The 12,325-nt window shown below is 36.8% G+C and overlaps 3 protein-coding genes across 3 annotated transcripts; all 3 read right to left on the bottom strand.

The window, feature by feature from the left end:
- Window positions 1-773: 773 nt before the first annotated feature.
- On the bottom strand, window positions 774-2,268 carry LOC103857938 (40S ribosomal protein S26-3). Its single transcript, XM_009135192.3, has 5 exons — window positions 2,013-2,268; window positions 1,834-1,926; window positions 1,443-1,527; window positions 1,231-1,364; window positions 774-1,036 (listed from the first exon to the last, which is right to left on the bottom strand). Exons 1-5 carry the CDS (start codon window positions 2,013-2,015, stop codon window positions 962-964), a joined length of 390 nt encoding a protein of 129 aa, XP_009133440.1. The 5' UTR covers window positions 2,016-2,268; the 3' UTR covers window positions 774-961.
- Window positions 2,269-3,002: 734 nt separating this feature from the next.
- Window positions 3,003-4,479, bottom strand: EXPA8 (expansin). Its single transcript, NM_001301902.1, has 3 exons — window positions 4,326-4,479; window positions 3,899-4,211; window positions 3,003-3,309 (listed from the first exon to the last, which is right to left on the bottom strand). The coding sequence occupies exons 1-3, from the start codon at window positions 4,477-4,479 to the stop codon at window positions 3,003-3,005; spliced, it is 774 nt and encodes a 257-aa protein (NP_001288831.1).
- Window positions 4,480-7,303: 2,824 nt separating this feature from the next.
- Window positions 7,304-9,666, bottom strand: LOC103857941 (bZIP transcription factor 18). Its single transcript, XM_009135196.3, has 4 exons — window positions 9,124-9,666; window positions 8,220-8,352; window positions 8,055-8,139; window positions 7,304-7,967 (listed from the first exon to the last, which is right to left on the bottom strand). The coding sequence occupies exons 1-4, from the start codon at window positions 9,552-9,554 to the stop codon at window positions 7,612-7,614; spliced, it is 1,005 nt and encodes a 334-aa protein (XP_009133444.1). The 5' UTR covers window positions 9,555-9,666; the 3' UTR covers window positions 7,304-7,611.
- Window positions 9,667-12,325: the final 2,659 nt, after the last annotated feature.

A 12,325-nucleotide genomic window follows, 5' to 3' on the forward strand; every position in this document is an offset into this window, starting at 1 on the left:
GAAGCCCTCATCGCTCTTCATCGCTCTATCTTCACGGCGTGGAGTTCCATCTATCCAAGAGATCTCCTCCGCCTTTGAATCACATCGAACCCTAGACAGGCAAGCCTAGAACCACCGCTCTTCTTCTCTTGAGCGTCGTCACCATCGTTTCGCCGACGATCGAAACATAAAGCCACCACCGAGACCACTTTCCTTCAACCCTTCTTTCCTCTCCGCGGAGAGCATCCTCGATCTACTTCGAGATCTCCTCCGACTTCAGAGAGCCGCGCGTAACCACAAAAAAACCCTTCATCCCGACCCGAACCTTGGGCGGACCACCACTTAACTCCACTAGATCCGACGACAGAAGGCTATGGAAGCCTGTGCCTCCCGGAGACAAGACCGACGAGGCGTTGCTGAAAAAGCCAAACCACCCCCCGGAGACATGAGCCGACGACGATGGAGCTTTGGTAGCCTTCATCCCTCGGAGAAGAAACTCCCGCCTTCACCCGACCGCGCCTTCCCACCAGTCTTCCAACACCGTAGATGTCGTTTCACTCAACGAGTTAGCGCCAACCCGACGTAGAATTAACCAGAGCTCAGGCAAGGCAAGCCGGGATAGGACGACGGAGAAACACGGATACAAAAGAGCAGACGGCAATACAAGAGTCTCCGGCGACGGCACGCGCGCAAACGCGCCGGCCGTTCGCCGGAAACCTAGATCTACTATCTCTCTACTTTCTCTCTCTCTTTTTTTGAATCACTTTTTGTCTTTTTCATTTGAACAGTTTTACTTATTTGAAGATTTATTGTTAAAACAAATCATGACTTCGAGAAAACAAACAAAGTGTTTTAAATATAACGAAGTCGAAACAAGAACACTACTAAAACAGCTTTCGAGATTCACATATTGGTACTAGTACGATCAATCTGAACCAAACATAAAACTTCAAAAAGCTGAAACAAGGGATATTCAGAGGCTTCAGGCACGCGGGGCAGCTGCAGCTCCAGCAGGACGAGGAGCCTGACCAGGTTGTCCAGGCTTGGGAGCATCCTCCTGATACAAATCATAAATTCCACTAAGTAAAAATTCTTACAGAGGTTCATTCAATCAAACAACAACACAAGAGTCTATAGATGTAATCAAAACCATATCTCCAAAGTTTGGTTATAGCAAGATTCAAATATACTTTGGTACATGAGGATCCAACAAACATGATCACTGAGCTAGTGAGTGAGGGATTGATTTACCTTGCGTCTAACAAAACGAGGCGGGGGAGTACGAACTCTGCGGTTGGTGCGGGAACGAACTCTAACAACGTGAGAGTGTATCGCACAGGAGACACAGTACTGCGTCTTAGCATACAGCTTAGGCAATGTGTACCCTACCATTCCATACAATCACAGATTCAATCACAAATATTCCAAAGATTCAAACTTTATCTAATTGCAATCAAAGATACCATCGTATACGCTAGCTTCCTGAACATCTCTAATAGCAGCCTGCTCCACAATGTTCCTCACGATAAACCTCTTGATGGCCTTGTCCTATATACAACACCACACGAATCAAATCGAATCAAACTATATATATCCTGTTTGTTTGGTTGCCTTTCGGCGTCAGCGGCAGCATCAATGAGGACAGTTGTTGTTCGTTTCGCAGACACTGACGCTGCCGCATATTATATCGCGACCGCAGATTTTATAGGCGTCAGCCGCAGGACGCAGCTTCCTGCGTCAACGACACGAACAAAAGTTGACGCAAAATGTTGACGCTGCCGCTGCCGCCGGTACCTGCGGCAACTAAACGAACAGCCCTATAGAGAATGTTGTAATTGCTGTTAAAGGTAGTACCTTTGGGCAACATTTGCCGCAGTTGGAGCATCTGATTGGCTTCACGTGCCCACGGTTGTGCTTGTTCCTCCCTCCGTTCCTGCGTTTGAAAGTCTGCATCCATTGACGTATCATAAGAGATTCAGTTCTTCAACATTTTCAGTAAATCTACGAAGAGAAAGATAGAGACATGAGTATACCATCTTCTTTGCTCGGCGGCGGCGACTTAGACTCCTCTCTTCTGGTGAGCTGTGTGTGTGTGTGTCTGCTGCTAGGGTTACTCTGCTGCTCGTCGACGAGTGATTTGATTATTTACAGTGGAGATTTACTTTTTGGGCTTTGAAATATAAGTGGGCTTGGGCTTTATCGATCCCCATCCGTATTCATGAGGATTTTCAAACTAAAGAAATAAATAATAAAAACTAAATTGAACTGTTGACTTGACTTAAAAGTCATTCTTTTTATTGGTAGTACTATTAGTATAGATTCAAAATTTTCCGGTGATGGAAAAACTTGCACGCACAAACTATTTACAAGAGTAAAGGATTACAAGAAAATATAATTTATTGTTCCTTGTGGTAGTGCTGTGCGAAAAGAGCATCTAAGTATTATGAAGAAAGTTTATCCATGAAATTGTTCATCAGAAATGATATGGTGATGTATCCAAAGTTAAAAAAAAAAAAAAAATTGAGAAGAACCATATACTGTACTTATATATTGTCCACAAATTTTTCAACTTTTTTGGTGTGGGATACTCTAATACATCCCCTCACGTTTATAATTAGACATTTGCAACGTGAAGTTTGTAGGACTGAACATCTCCAGTTGTGCCACAATCAAAAGATTTTAAAACCTGATTTTGATATTATATTAGTAGGCTCAGATCACATTCAAATGAGTTAAAGATTGCAACATATTTATGATGATAATTTTACTAAAAGGCTGCTAAGATATTTTGGATTACAAGGAAAAACAAAGTATGCCAAAAGGCTAAATTCAATAAAAGATGTAAATAGCAAATGAAAAACCTTTGCTCTTTGGAGGCAATCAGTAAACCAACAGTTCGTAAAAAAAGAGAAAAAAAAGCTAAGCTATGGCGGGTGTGATTTTTTTTTTTTGACAAAAGACTTGATGGGTGTGTTTACGGAGCCACCTCAACAATATGCAGCCACGTGAGCACAGAAAAAGGTTTAGAATTGACCGCCTTGGTAGGTTTGTCCAAACTGCCAATTAGAAGGAGCCACGTCATTGCTAACGACGGTGCGACCATCGCTGGTAGTGACCTGGAACGAGAGGCTTTGGTCGTTGAGGTAAGAGTTGCTCTGCCAGTTCTGTCCCCAGTTCCTAGACATAGCTTGCCACGACCCTGTCTTTGAGCCTCTTATCGAGACCGCGTGGACGTCTCCTGCTCCTCCTACGTTCGAGATCAGAACTAGGTTGAAGTATGAGTGTCCGTTGATCGTAAATCTTATCCCTCCTTTTTTCATACACGGTACTCTGCATTTATACACCATTGAAAACAACATAACTCATTAGTTCAGTTCAACGTTAAAGAAATAGCTCGATGGCAATTATAAGTTACTTTGTATAGGACTTGCTGATTGACGAACCTATATGAACCTAGATGTTAACAATTATTTATTTATTCCATTTACATTAAATATTTTTAATTTGAATAAAATTATAAAATATAAAAAGCGAGACAAACTGTGAACCAACACTAAAAATAAAGTTGGAAGAGAAAAATGACCACTTAATTGCAGATAAATTGATGGTGAAGAAGATATAATTAAATTAATCGTAATCTTTTTTTTTACTTTGTTTAACTATTTAACTTAATTTAATTGGTTTAGACTGATCTAATATGATTTTAATCTTTTGAAACGACTTTTAAGAAAATTGTTTCATCAACGATTGATTTACCATCACCTAAATCTGTTTTTAGAACATTCTTTAAGTTTTAACTCTTTGTTTTGCAATTCTGTGACAAAAAAAAAACTGTTTGTTTTGCAATGGTTAAGTAAGTTTTTTGCAATGGTTTAGTAGTTTACTTGCCTTTCAAGTTATAAGTACAAGTATAACTCACCTTCGAAAAGAGACAGGGACAATGCCTGCTCGGTACTGAGCAATTTTGAGAAAAGCTGGTTCGGCAAGATCAAAATGCTGAAGAGGAGGATTGCACCATCCACCATTATCGTTGGAGAGGCCAAGGTTCGGTGGACAGAAGTTAGTAGCTGTGACGGTGATAGTAGAACCTAGACACCATCTTGGGTCATCGTTGCACTTCATCTCGTAGCACGCACCGCACGTGAGTCCGTTGTTGAATAAAGCTGTGCTAAGAGCCGCCGTATTGGTCCCGTAATCTTGGCTATACAGATTACCATAGCCACAAGCTCCGCCTGATCATATTTAGATACGTTATGTGTTAGCTAACATACGCATGTAAAAAGAGACAAGATTATAGCTAATTAACATGCGTGTTTGTTGTTATTGGTCATGACTCATGAGCATACCCATTGTGCCGGAAGCGTCGGCGCCACCGTAGAACGTGGCGTGACCACCTTGCCAACCCCCATCGTCTCCATGAGCTGCTTGGGGAAAGAATAATAAAGTGAGTATGGATATGATTGAGATGATAGAATATTTGGAGTCTGATGTAATATCCATTTTAATTTGTTTTTGTTTTGTGGAGCCTAGACTTTGAAAGTTTGGGGGTTGGTTAATTCAGTTTTGAGTATCTGATTTTTTTGGTGAGAATCGTGATACTGATATGGGATCAAACGTGGAGGGACCGAGTATATATAGGAGTTTTGGACTTTATAATAATGGCAAGAGATACTATTAATAAAAATGGTGTGTCTACTAAGTATATTGATTAGTCTCCTCTCTCATCTTCTTAGGCAGCCATATACTTATGCCAATTTGCGAGAGAATTGCGCCTAATACTTCTCGTTAAATCCCAATGTATCTCATCAATTTTTGGTATGTATCCAATGATGATGTAGTTTTTTTTTCGTAAATTGAGCATAAAATTCAAGATATGGCCAAATGGGTAACTTGTTTGGATAACTAGTAGTAAAAGTCAACAATGTAGGCCAACGTTATTCTTGAGAATAGTCATAACTGTTTTTGATTTTCTAGTATTTGTTTGAGATAAGTTTTATTTTGTATCGTATAATATTTGTGGACAACAAATTAAACAGCCAAGATAATAAAACTGTATCTATTTATGATATTATAAGATCAGGGGGGACTTTGAAGGTTGTGGCCACATGCAAATGTTGCGGTTAGACCAACTACGATTCCTAATCAAGTGGCCCCTACTTGCACATGCTTCTAAACACAAGCCTTATTCATTTGTCTCTTATTTTAAGTTGGTCATATGATCTTATCTCTTGTTTTTGAAGGTAGTTAACAAAATTCCTTTATATTCACAAGACGTTATAACTGTCATCGGTATGTCCAACCTACTCTTATGAAAGTATTACACGATTAAAATGTTGATGTTGTAATTTTCTTTTGCTATTGATGCAGTTACACAATGTCAATCTTTAAAACTAACGTGAATACATTGGAATATGGAAGTAGTTCACTTTATAATATTAGATGGTGGGGATTACCATGATGAATTTAGGGTTCAAGACTAAACTCTAGTCTAATTTCAGCCGGTTTAACTCGCCGGTCAATTTTGATAGACAAGTTTATCGGGAAAATTATCTACTGGTTTTCAACTGAGCTACTCAAAGTTCAGTACGTTTTCGTTGGTATGCAGTCAGAGTACATACTTTTTCAAAAAAAAAAAAAAATTAGTTAGAATAATCGTTTCCAACTTTTCATCTAGTTTGTATTCAGAAATATTCCAATATTTATTAATATTAGCTCGGGTTTTGATTACAACAGTTATATTACTCAGCTATTTAAATGGCCTAGATTGACTAGAGAAGCCACTAATAAACAAAAGATCGTAAATATGATAGTAGATGGTCCTACCATGTTACAAAGCACATGCATGAGGCTCTCTTCTCATGCATTTATCGGATACGTCATTTTCGTGGCCCTTACATAGTTACTATCCTATGTCTTAAAGGTAATCAACCTAGCACAGCCATATATGGTTCGTTTTTAGCCAGGCTGCTTCATGATTCCTTAAAGATGTTTAAAAAAAAAATTTCCTTATTATGTAGAAAAAATATTTTGAATTTCAGCAAAAAAGGGTTTAAGACTTTTTATTAATCCAAAATTTGTGATGCTAGTTAATCGATTTACGAAAATCGCTATGTTATTGTATGTGATTAGTCAACACAAGCTGGTATATGAATGATAATTAATTTGGGATTAGCTTTACTTTTGAAAACTACCGCGCCATTTGGTAAGATGTTCTTGACAAAGAATCTTATAAGTGGTTGAGTTAGTTAGTTTTAATAGTATAAGGTTCTCAGTGTCACACATTTAGCTACTATGAACGCAATCGAGTGAATGTATAAAATTTTGAATGGTTTAGTTTTCTTTTTTGTTACAAAACCAAAAGAAACTTAAAACTTACAATCACTGGATGAAAACAACAACACGACCAGTTAAACGCTCATCAATATTGAAGCCGGAAAAAACCTGATGACCATCACAAGGCGTTTGTTTGTCTCTTGGATGCCCCAAAATTGTTGGGACTGGTCGTAACTCCGTCCATGAAGAACAGTCATTGTCCAAAAAGAACGTCATTTCAATGACCCAACTTCTGAGCCGACACAAGATAAACTTAAGTGATTTTCTGAAAATTTAGTTCAGAGATTTTTATGCGAGCTAGTATTTAGTATTGTTGTTTGGTACTTAGTACCGATTAAGTTGCTTCAACATGTCTAGGTTGGTTTATGTGATTTGTGTCTTACCTAGAACACCAAAGAGTATTGTTAAGACGGCTACTGAAACTGCCATTTTTAATATGTTTTTTTTTTTAATATGTTAAATGTATGATCGATGTTGATTGAGAATAGTGTTTATATAGGGAGGAGAATTAAGTGTATCAGCTTGCAAAATGCGTCTGTGAGAGTGAGAGAAGAGAACAAAAGATGGGATTTAGATAGTGGGCAAAAAGAATCAGAGAGCTTTAATTTATCTCTACTTTACATTTGTTTACTTCATGCCACAAAGTTTTTTTTTACTTTAGTTTGTTTTTCCTTCTACACTAGCAGACAAGTCAAACCAACTATTTTTACATGTATCCAACACTGAACACTTAAGAACACGAGGATTGATTACCTTACCATAAGAACAACTAGATTTAATGTTTCTGATGAAATTATGTCGGTCTGATTCTAGTAGTTGAATCCTAGTGCGCGGTTTTAAGACAAGTGAAGAACCGGAACCAGAAAGTGATTGCAGACATTAGGGTTCTTATGGGAGTAGTACTAAGAACTTGTGATTGAAGCAAAAGTAACATGGAGCTATTAACCATCAAACTAAACTTTCCTACAATGTAAATTACTGAAACAACAAAAGAGAAGAAGTGATGTAAAATAAAAACAATTTCTTTTCAGGTTTAAGGCAAAAGCCAAATCCAAACACAACCACCATTTTTCAAGGATGGGTGCAGTTGCAAAAGAGCATAAGGCTTTGGTAGCTCCCCCATGAACCAGGAAACAGAGTAATGAGACAAGTTGAAACCCCAAAACGCCCCCAAAAAGAGAAACCAGTTTCACAGAATAATGAATGTATAAGACAGAGATGTAAGTTTTTGTTTAGCTAAAATGAGGTATCAATAGAGAAGAAAAAGAAAAGGTTTATCGAGAAAAGGCAGCCTCTCTCTCACTTGGTGCTGCTGCTGCTTTCACTAGACCTACCAAAGTTTGAGCCATTGCCAATGTCAAGCCCCTGTAAGCTGCCAAGATGGTCTTCCTCCGCATAGGAATGAGATTGACCAGAGGCGTTGGAAGTAGCATGATGCATAAGCGGAGGGTTTTGGTTGTTGTTTGGCTGGAAGTGATGAAACTGAGGAGTCATTTGTTGCATGTTCTGAGCATCAGCTTGTTGCTGAAAGAATGCTTGCTGTTGAGAGTATTGCATGCGAGCCATTTGGAGGTTATAAGCATCAGAGTGTGAGACTTGTCCCGCTGCTGCGAACCTCATCATCTCGGACTCCCTTTTCATTTTGTCGTTCAGCGCTGCGTAAGGGAAAGAATCATCAGATAAAATTGACCTTTGAAACCGAAACAGAAAAATGAGGAGGATGAGAAGAAGGATTAACATACCATCATGCAACTTGGCTTTTTGTTCCACCATCTGTATTTGAAGCTTGAGCTTTGTGTTCTCAGATAACAACCCATCTATGTCTCCCTGCAAGAAGCAAGTTAATTATTAGGCAGCAAGCAGAAGGGAAATTATCACAGCAAGTGGAGCGTGTAATAAGAAGATACATTGATCAAAGACAGGTATGCAGAACGGGTAGCATATTCAGCTTGCAAGGCCTGGACTCTCTTCTCGAGCTGCATTATGTACCGAGTCTTTCTCTCTTTTGAACGAGCTGCAGATTGTCGGTTAGACATTATCCTGCAAACCATACACGATTAGCTACTGGAAGCAAATTATCAATCAATAGAGAATGCTGAATGTTTCCACTCTAATGTTCACAACAGCATTTATAAGACTTGAATCATCAATTAGACTACCAAAATGATATGTTATAAGACTTGAATCATCAATTAGAATCTCTAACCAAACAATATTGAACCGACGAATCAAACAAAAAGCTGGGGGCCATCACATCATTTATGAATTGCAATAAAAAATTCGACTTGAGATTTTAATCAGACAAAAGCATACTAATGGGACCCTCATGGTCTCTCTCAAACAAAAAGCAGCATAGTAGAAGCTAACAACTATATTTCAGTTATCACTGAGATTCAAGAATCAGAGTCAAAGAACATTGATGTAATAACCAAAGACCACTACAAGGAAATGTTATAAGACTTGAAACTTATTCAAGCCATACAAAAAGTACCAAACACAAATAAAAATATATAATATAATACTTATGGGACCCTCATAGTCTCTCTCATCCAAAAAGACGTAGCAAATCAAGCATACTAGAAGCTAACTAAATTTCAGTTAATTATCGTTGAGATTCGAGAATCAGAGTCAAACAAAAGTGATGTAACTCATCACACATCACATCAACATCAAAAGATATAATATTATAAAAAAAAACACCTTTTTCCCGTAAATTGTTAAACAAGACATGTCAGCTATAGTCTTAACAAGAACCAGACGTCATCAAATCATTATCACAATTCACAAGAAACGAGCAAAAAAAGACGAAACCTTTTAGCTCTCTTGGGATCAACAACCCAAAGCTCAGCGAGTTGCTCAGGAGTCATAGCTTTCCTAGCCTCTATCGACTCCAAACTCGAAGACCCATCAACTGAGACACTATGCCTATGTCTAGGTCTCTCCCTCCCACCTTCCTCCTCTCTCCCTCCACCACCTCCATTCTCAGCGGGAAACGGGTTATCATTACCGGGTCCGAGTCCGGATCCGAGATTTTCAACGTCCATGTAGGAGCAGAAGAGGTCATCTTCGGATCCAAGATCGTAGAACCCGCTGAAGGTTTCGGAAAAGTCTAGATCTTCAGGGAGACGGAATTGATCCTCGGAGTGGGCTCGCCTATGGTTGGGGCCTCGAAACGACGTCGGAGATGGGTTGGTTAGAGGTGGGTGTTGGTTTGGTTTCGCGTTTGAAGGATCATGATCCATGTCTTGGATCGTTCTTCTCTCTCTCTTTCTTACAACAGTCTTACCTGTCGGATTCGGACAGCCAGAGAGAGAGATAGAAGATATATCTTGTTTTTATGAGATAAAATCTTTTTTATACCCTTTTTTGTCTTTAATACTTTTAGATTTGTTGCTCAAAATATTTTTAGATTTGTTGCTAAAAAAAAAACTTTTAGATTTATTAAAACAAATAAAACAAATAGTTTAATAAACCAAAAATGTGAAAATAAGAATATTGAAAAATAAATACACCAACGTTGTGGTATATTTTTGGGTTCTAAAAATCTTTAAATAAAATTTTCAGATTTTGTTCTAAGGCATGCGGATTTTAATTTTTTTTCAAAACATGGCTTAGTGTAAATCGAAATCCACATTTTGTTAGTGAATATACTTCGATTAGAATAAGTAATCCACATAAATACAATCATCTAAATATTTTTATTTAAATATTTTTAGAACCCAAAAATATACCACAACATTGATATATTTATTTTTCAATATTCCTATTTTCATATTTTTGGTTTGTTAAACTATTTGCTTTATTTTTTTTGATAAATCTAAAAGTATTTTTTGAGCAACGAATCTAAAAATATTTTTGAACAACAAATCTAAAAGTATTAAAGAGCAAAAATGGTATAAAAAGGATTTTATCTCATAAAAACATGGTATATCTTTTATCTCTCTCTTTCGCTGTCCGAATCCGAGCGGTAATAGACAGTTGTAAGAAAGAGAGAGAGAAGAACGATCCAAGACATGGTATATTTTTGAGTTCTAAAAATATTTAAATAAAAATTTCAGATTTTGTTCTAAAGCATGCAGATTTTAATTTTCTTCAAAACATGGCTTAGTGTAAATAGAAATCCACATTTTATTAGTGAATATACTTTGATTAGAATACGTAATCCACATAAATAAAATTATCTAATATTTTTGGAATGCACATTTTCGGTTAACCTATCACTTTAAATTTTGTAGAATAAACAATCTACAAACGACTCAAAAATCTAATATCTGTAGAAATAGATATCAAACATGTTGTCTTGTTTGTACATATAGTAGGATGTGTATTCTATGGATAATCATAAACAAATTTGCGAAAATATGGAAAGTGCAATTATGAAAATATTTACAAATACTTTGTTTTTATATTCGAAAAAATTGATTTCGTTTACCAAAAAAACAAAAAAAAACACGTATTAGCCTTTCTTCTTCAAACACCTATGTTTTCTCTTGATTTTCACAAAAAAATTTCCATGATGTATATATATGCTTGTGTTATGTATAATCAAAAAGGAAATTTTCCATCGATGAAGAGAGATGGGGAAAATTACTCGCTTTTTAATTAAGATCCACTTTAAGAGAATTACAGAAAATGGTTTTAGGGAATATTGGTTTCGAAGGAATTGATGTCGATTAAGAGTTGATTTATCTATCTATTGAGTTGCCGAATACATCAGGATGTTCAATAGCGATCATCACAAGATGCATATCTATGCCTCATGTGTTGTATGTGAATTAGGTGCAGCTACAAGTTGGAAATTCGATGGAGATTCTCCGTGGATGAAGGAAAAAGAGAACGTTTATTCGCTTGGAATTGAGATCTACTTTAGAAGAGTTATAGAAAATGGTTTTAGGGAATTTTGGTTTCAAAGAAACTGATGTCGATTAGGAGTTGATTATCTACCTATTGAGTTGATGAATACATCAACATGTTCAAAAGAGATCATCACATGATGCATATCTATGCCTCATGTGATGTATGGGAATTGGGTACAACTACAAGATGGAGATTCTCGGTGGATGAAGGGAAAAAGGGAAAGGTTATTCACTTGGAATTGAGATCTACGTTAGAAGAGCTATAGAAAATGGTTTTAGGAGATTTTGGTTTCGAAGAAACTGATGTCGATTAGCTACAAGATGGAGATTCTGTGTGGATGAAGGGAAAAAGGGAAGGTCATTCGTTTGGAATTGAGATCTACTTTAGAAGAGTTATAGAAAATGGTTTTAGGGTATTTTGGTTTCGAAGAAACTGATGTCGATTAGGAGTTGAGTTATCTACCTATTGAGTTGATGAATACATCAGCATGTTCAAAAGTGATCATCACATGATGTATCACATGATGCATATCTATGCCTCATGTGATGTATGGGAATTGGGTTCAGCTACAAGATGGAGATTCTCCGTGGAAGAAGGGAAAAGTGAAAGGTTACTCGCTTGGAATTGAGATCTACTTTAGAAGAATTCAAGAAATGGTTTTAGGGGATTATGGTTTCGAAGAAACTGATGTCTATTTGGATTTGAGTTATCTATATATTTAGTTGATGAATATATCAAGATGTTCAATAGTGATCATTGCAAACAATCGCGAACTTAAAAAAAGAATCTATAAAACTAGGGAAGACAATTGGATTTTTTTAAAAAAGAATCAGTCAATTCGATTGTGTGTAACCTATAAAGCTAGGCAAGAAAATCCAAATAATTGACATTAGTTTTAATGACAACAATAACTAATAACTGATACCAAGAATAACCAATAACCACATAAGAAAACAAAATACAAGAACAAACCAATTATGACCAATCTCTTCATAGTTTATAACGCATACACAAGAAAACAAATAAGACACAAAGCCAAAATTAACAAATATTTTCACAAAATCTTTTCACAAACCCGTATGGTAACAACAAAACACAATCTCAAAAGAAAATCAATATTTTTCACAAACTCGAATGGTAACGACAAAACACATTT

The sequence above is a fragment of the Brassica rapa genome, chromosome A03 (assembly GCF_000309985.2).
Source record: "Brassica rapa cultivar Chiifu-401-42 chromosome A03, CAAS_Brap_v3.01, whole genome shotgun sequence".
Taxonomy (NCBI): domain Eukaryota; kingdom Viridiplantae; phylum Streptophyta; class Magnoliopsida; order Brassicales; family Brassicaceae; genus Brassica; species Brassica rapa.

What these genes read in the sequence shown, in the direction of transcription:
- LOC103857938 (XM_009135192.3), bottom strand. An exon ending in GCGGCAAATGTTGCCCAAAG is followed by an intron (nt 1,528 to 1,833) that starts GTACTACCTTTA and finishes TGTTGTATATAG; the next exon opens with GACAAGGCCATCAAGAGGTT. An exon ending in GGAAGCTAGCGTATACGATG is followed by an intron (nt 1,365 to 1,442) that starts GTATCTTTGATT and finishes ATGGAATGGTAG; the next exon opens with GGTACACATTGCCTAAGCTG.
- EXPA8 (NM_001301902.1), bottom strand. Translation starts at nt 4,479, where the DNA reads ATGGATATTACATCAGACTCCAAATATTCTATCATCTCAATCATATCC. An exon ending in CGACGCTTCCGGCACAATGG is followed by an intron (nt 4,212 to 4,325) that starts GTATGCTCATGA and finishes AAATATGATCAG; the next exon opens with GCGGAGCTTGTGGCTATGGT. An exon ending in GTCCCTGTCTCTTTTCGAAG is followed by an intron (nt 3,310 to 3,898) that starts GTGAGTTATACT and finishes GTATAAATGCAG; the next exon opens with AGTACCGTGTATGAAAAAAG.
- LOC103857941 (XM_009135196.3), bottom strand. Translation starts at nt 9,554, where the DNA reads ATGGATCATGATCCTTCAAACGCGAAACCAAACCAACACCCACCTCTA. An exon ending in CATACCTGTCTTTGATCAAT is followed by an intron (nt 8,140 to 8,219) that starts GTATCTTCTTAT and finishes TGCTTCTTGCAG; the next exon opens with GGAGACATAGATGGGTTGTT. An exon ending in AAAAGCCAAGTTGCATGATG is followed by an intron (nt 7,968 to 8,054) that starts GTATGTTAATCC and finishes TCCCTTACGCAG; the next exon opens with CGCTGAACGACAAAATGAAA.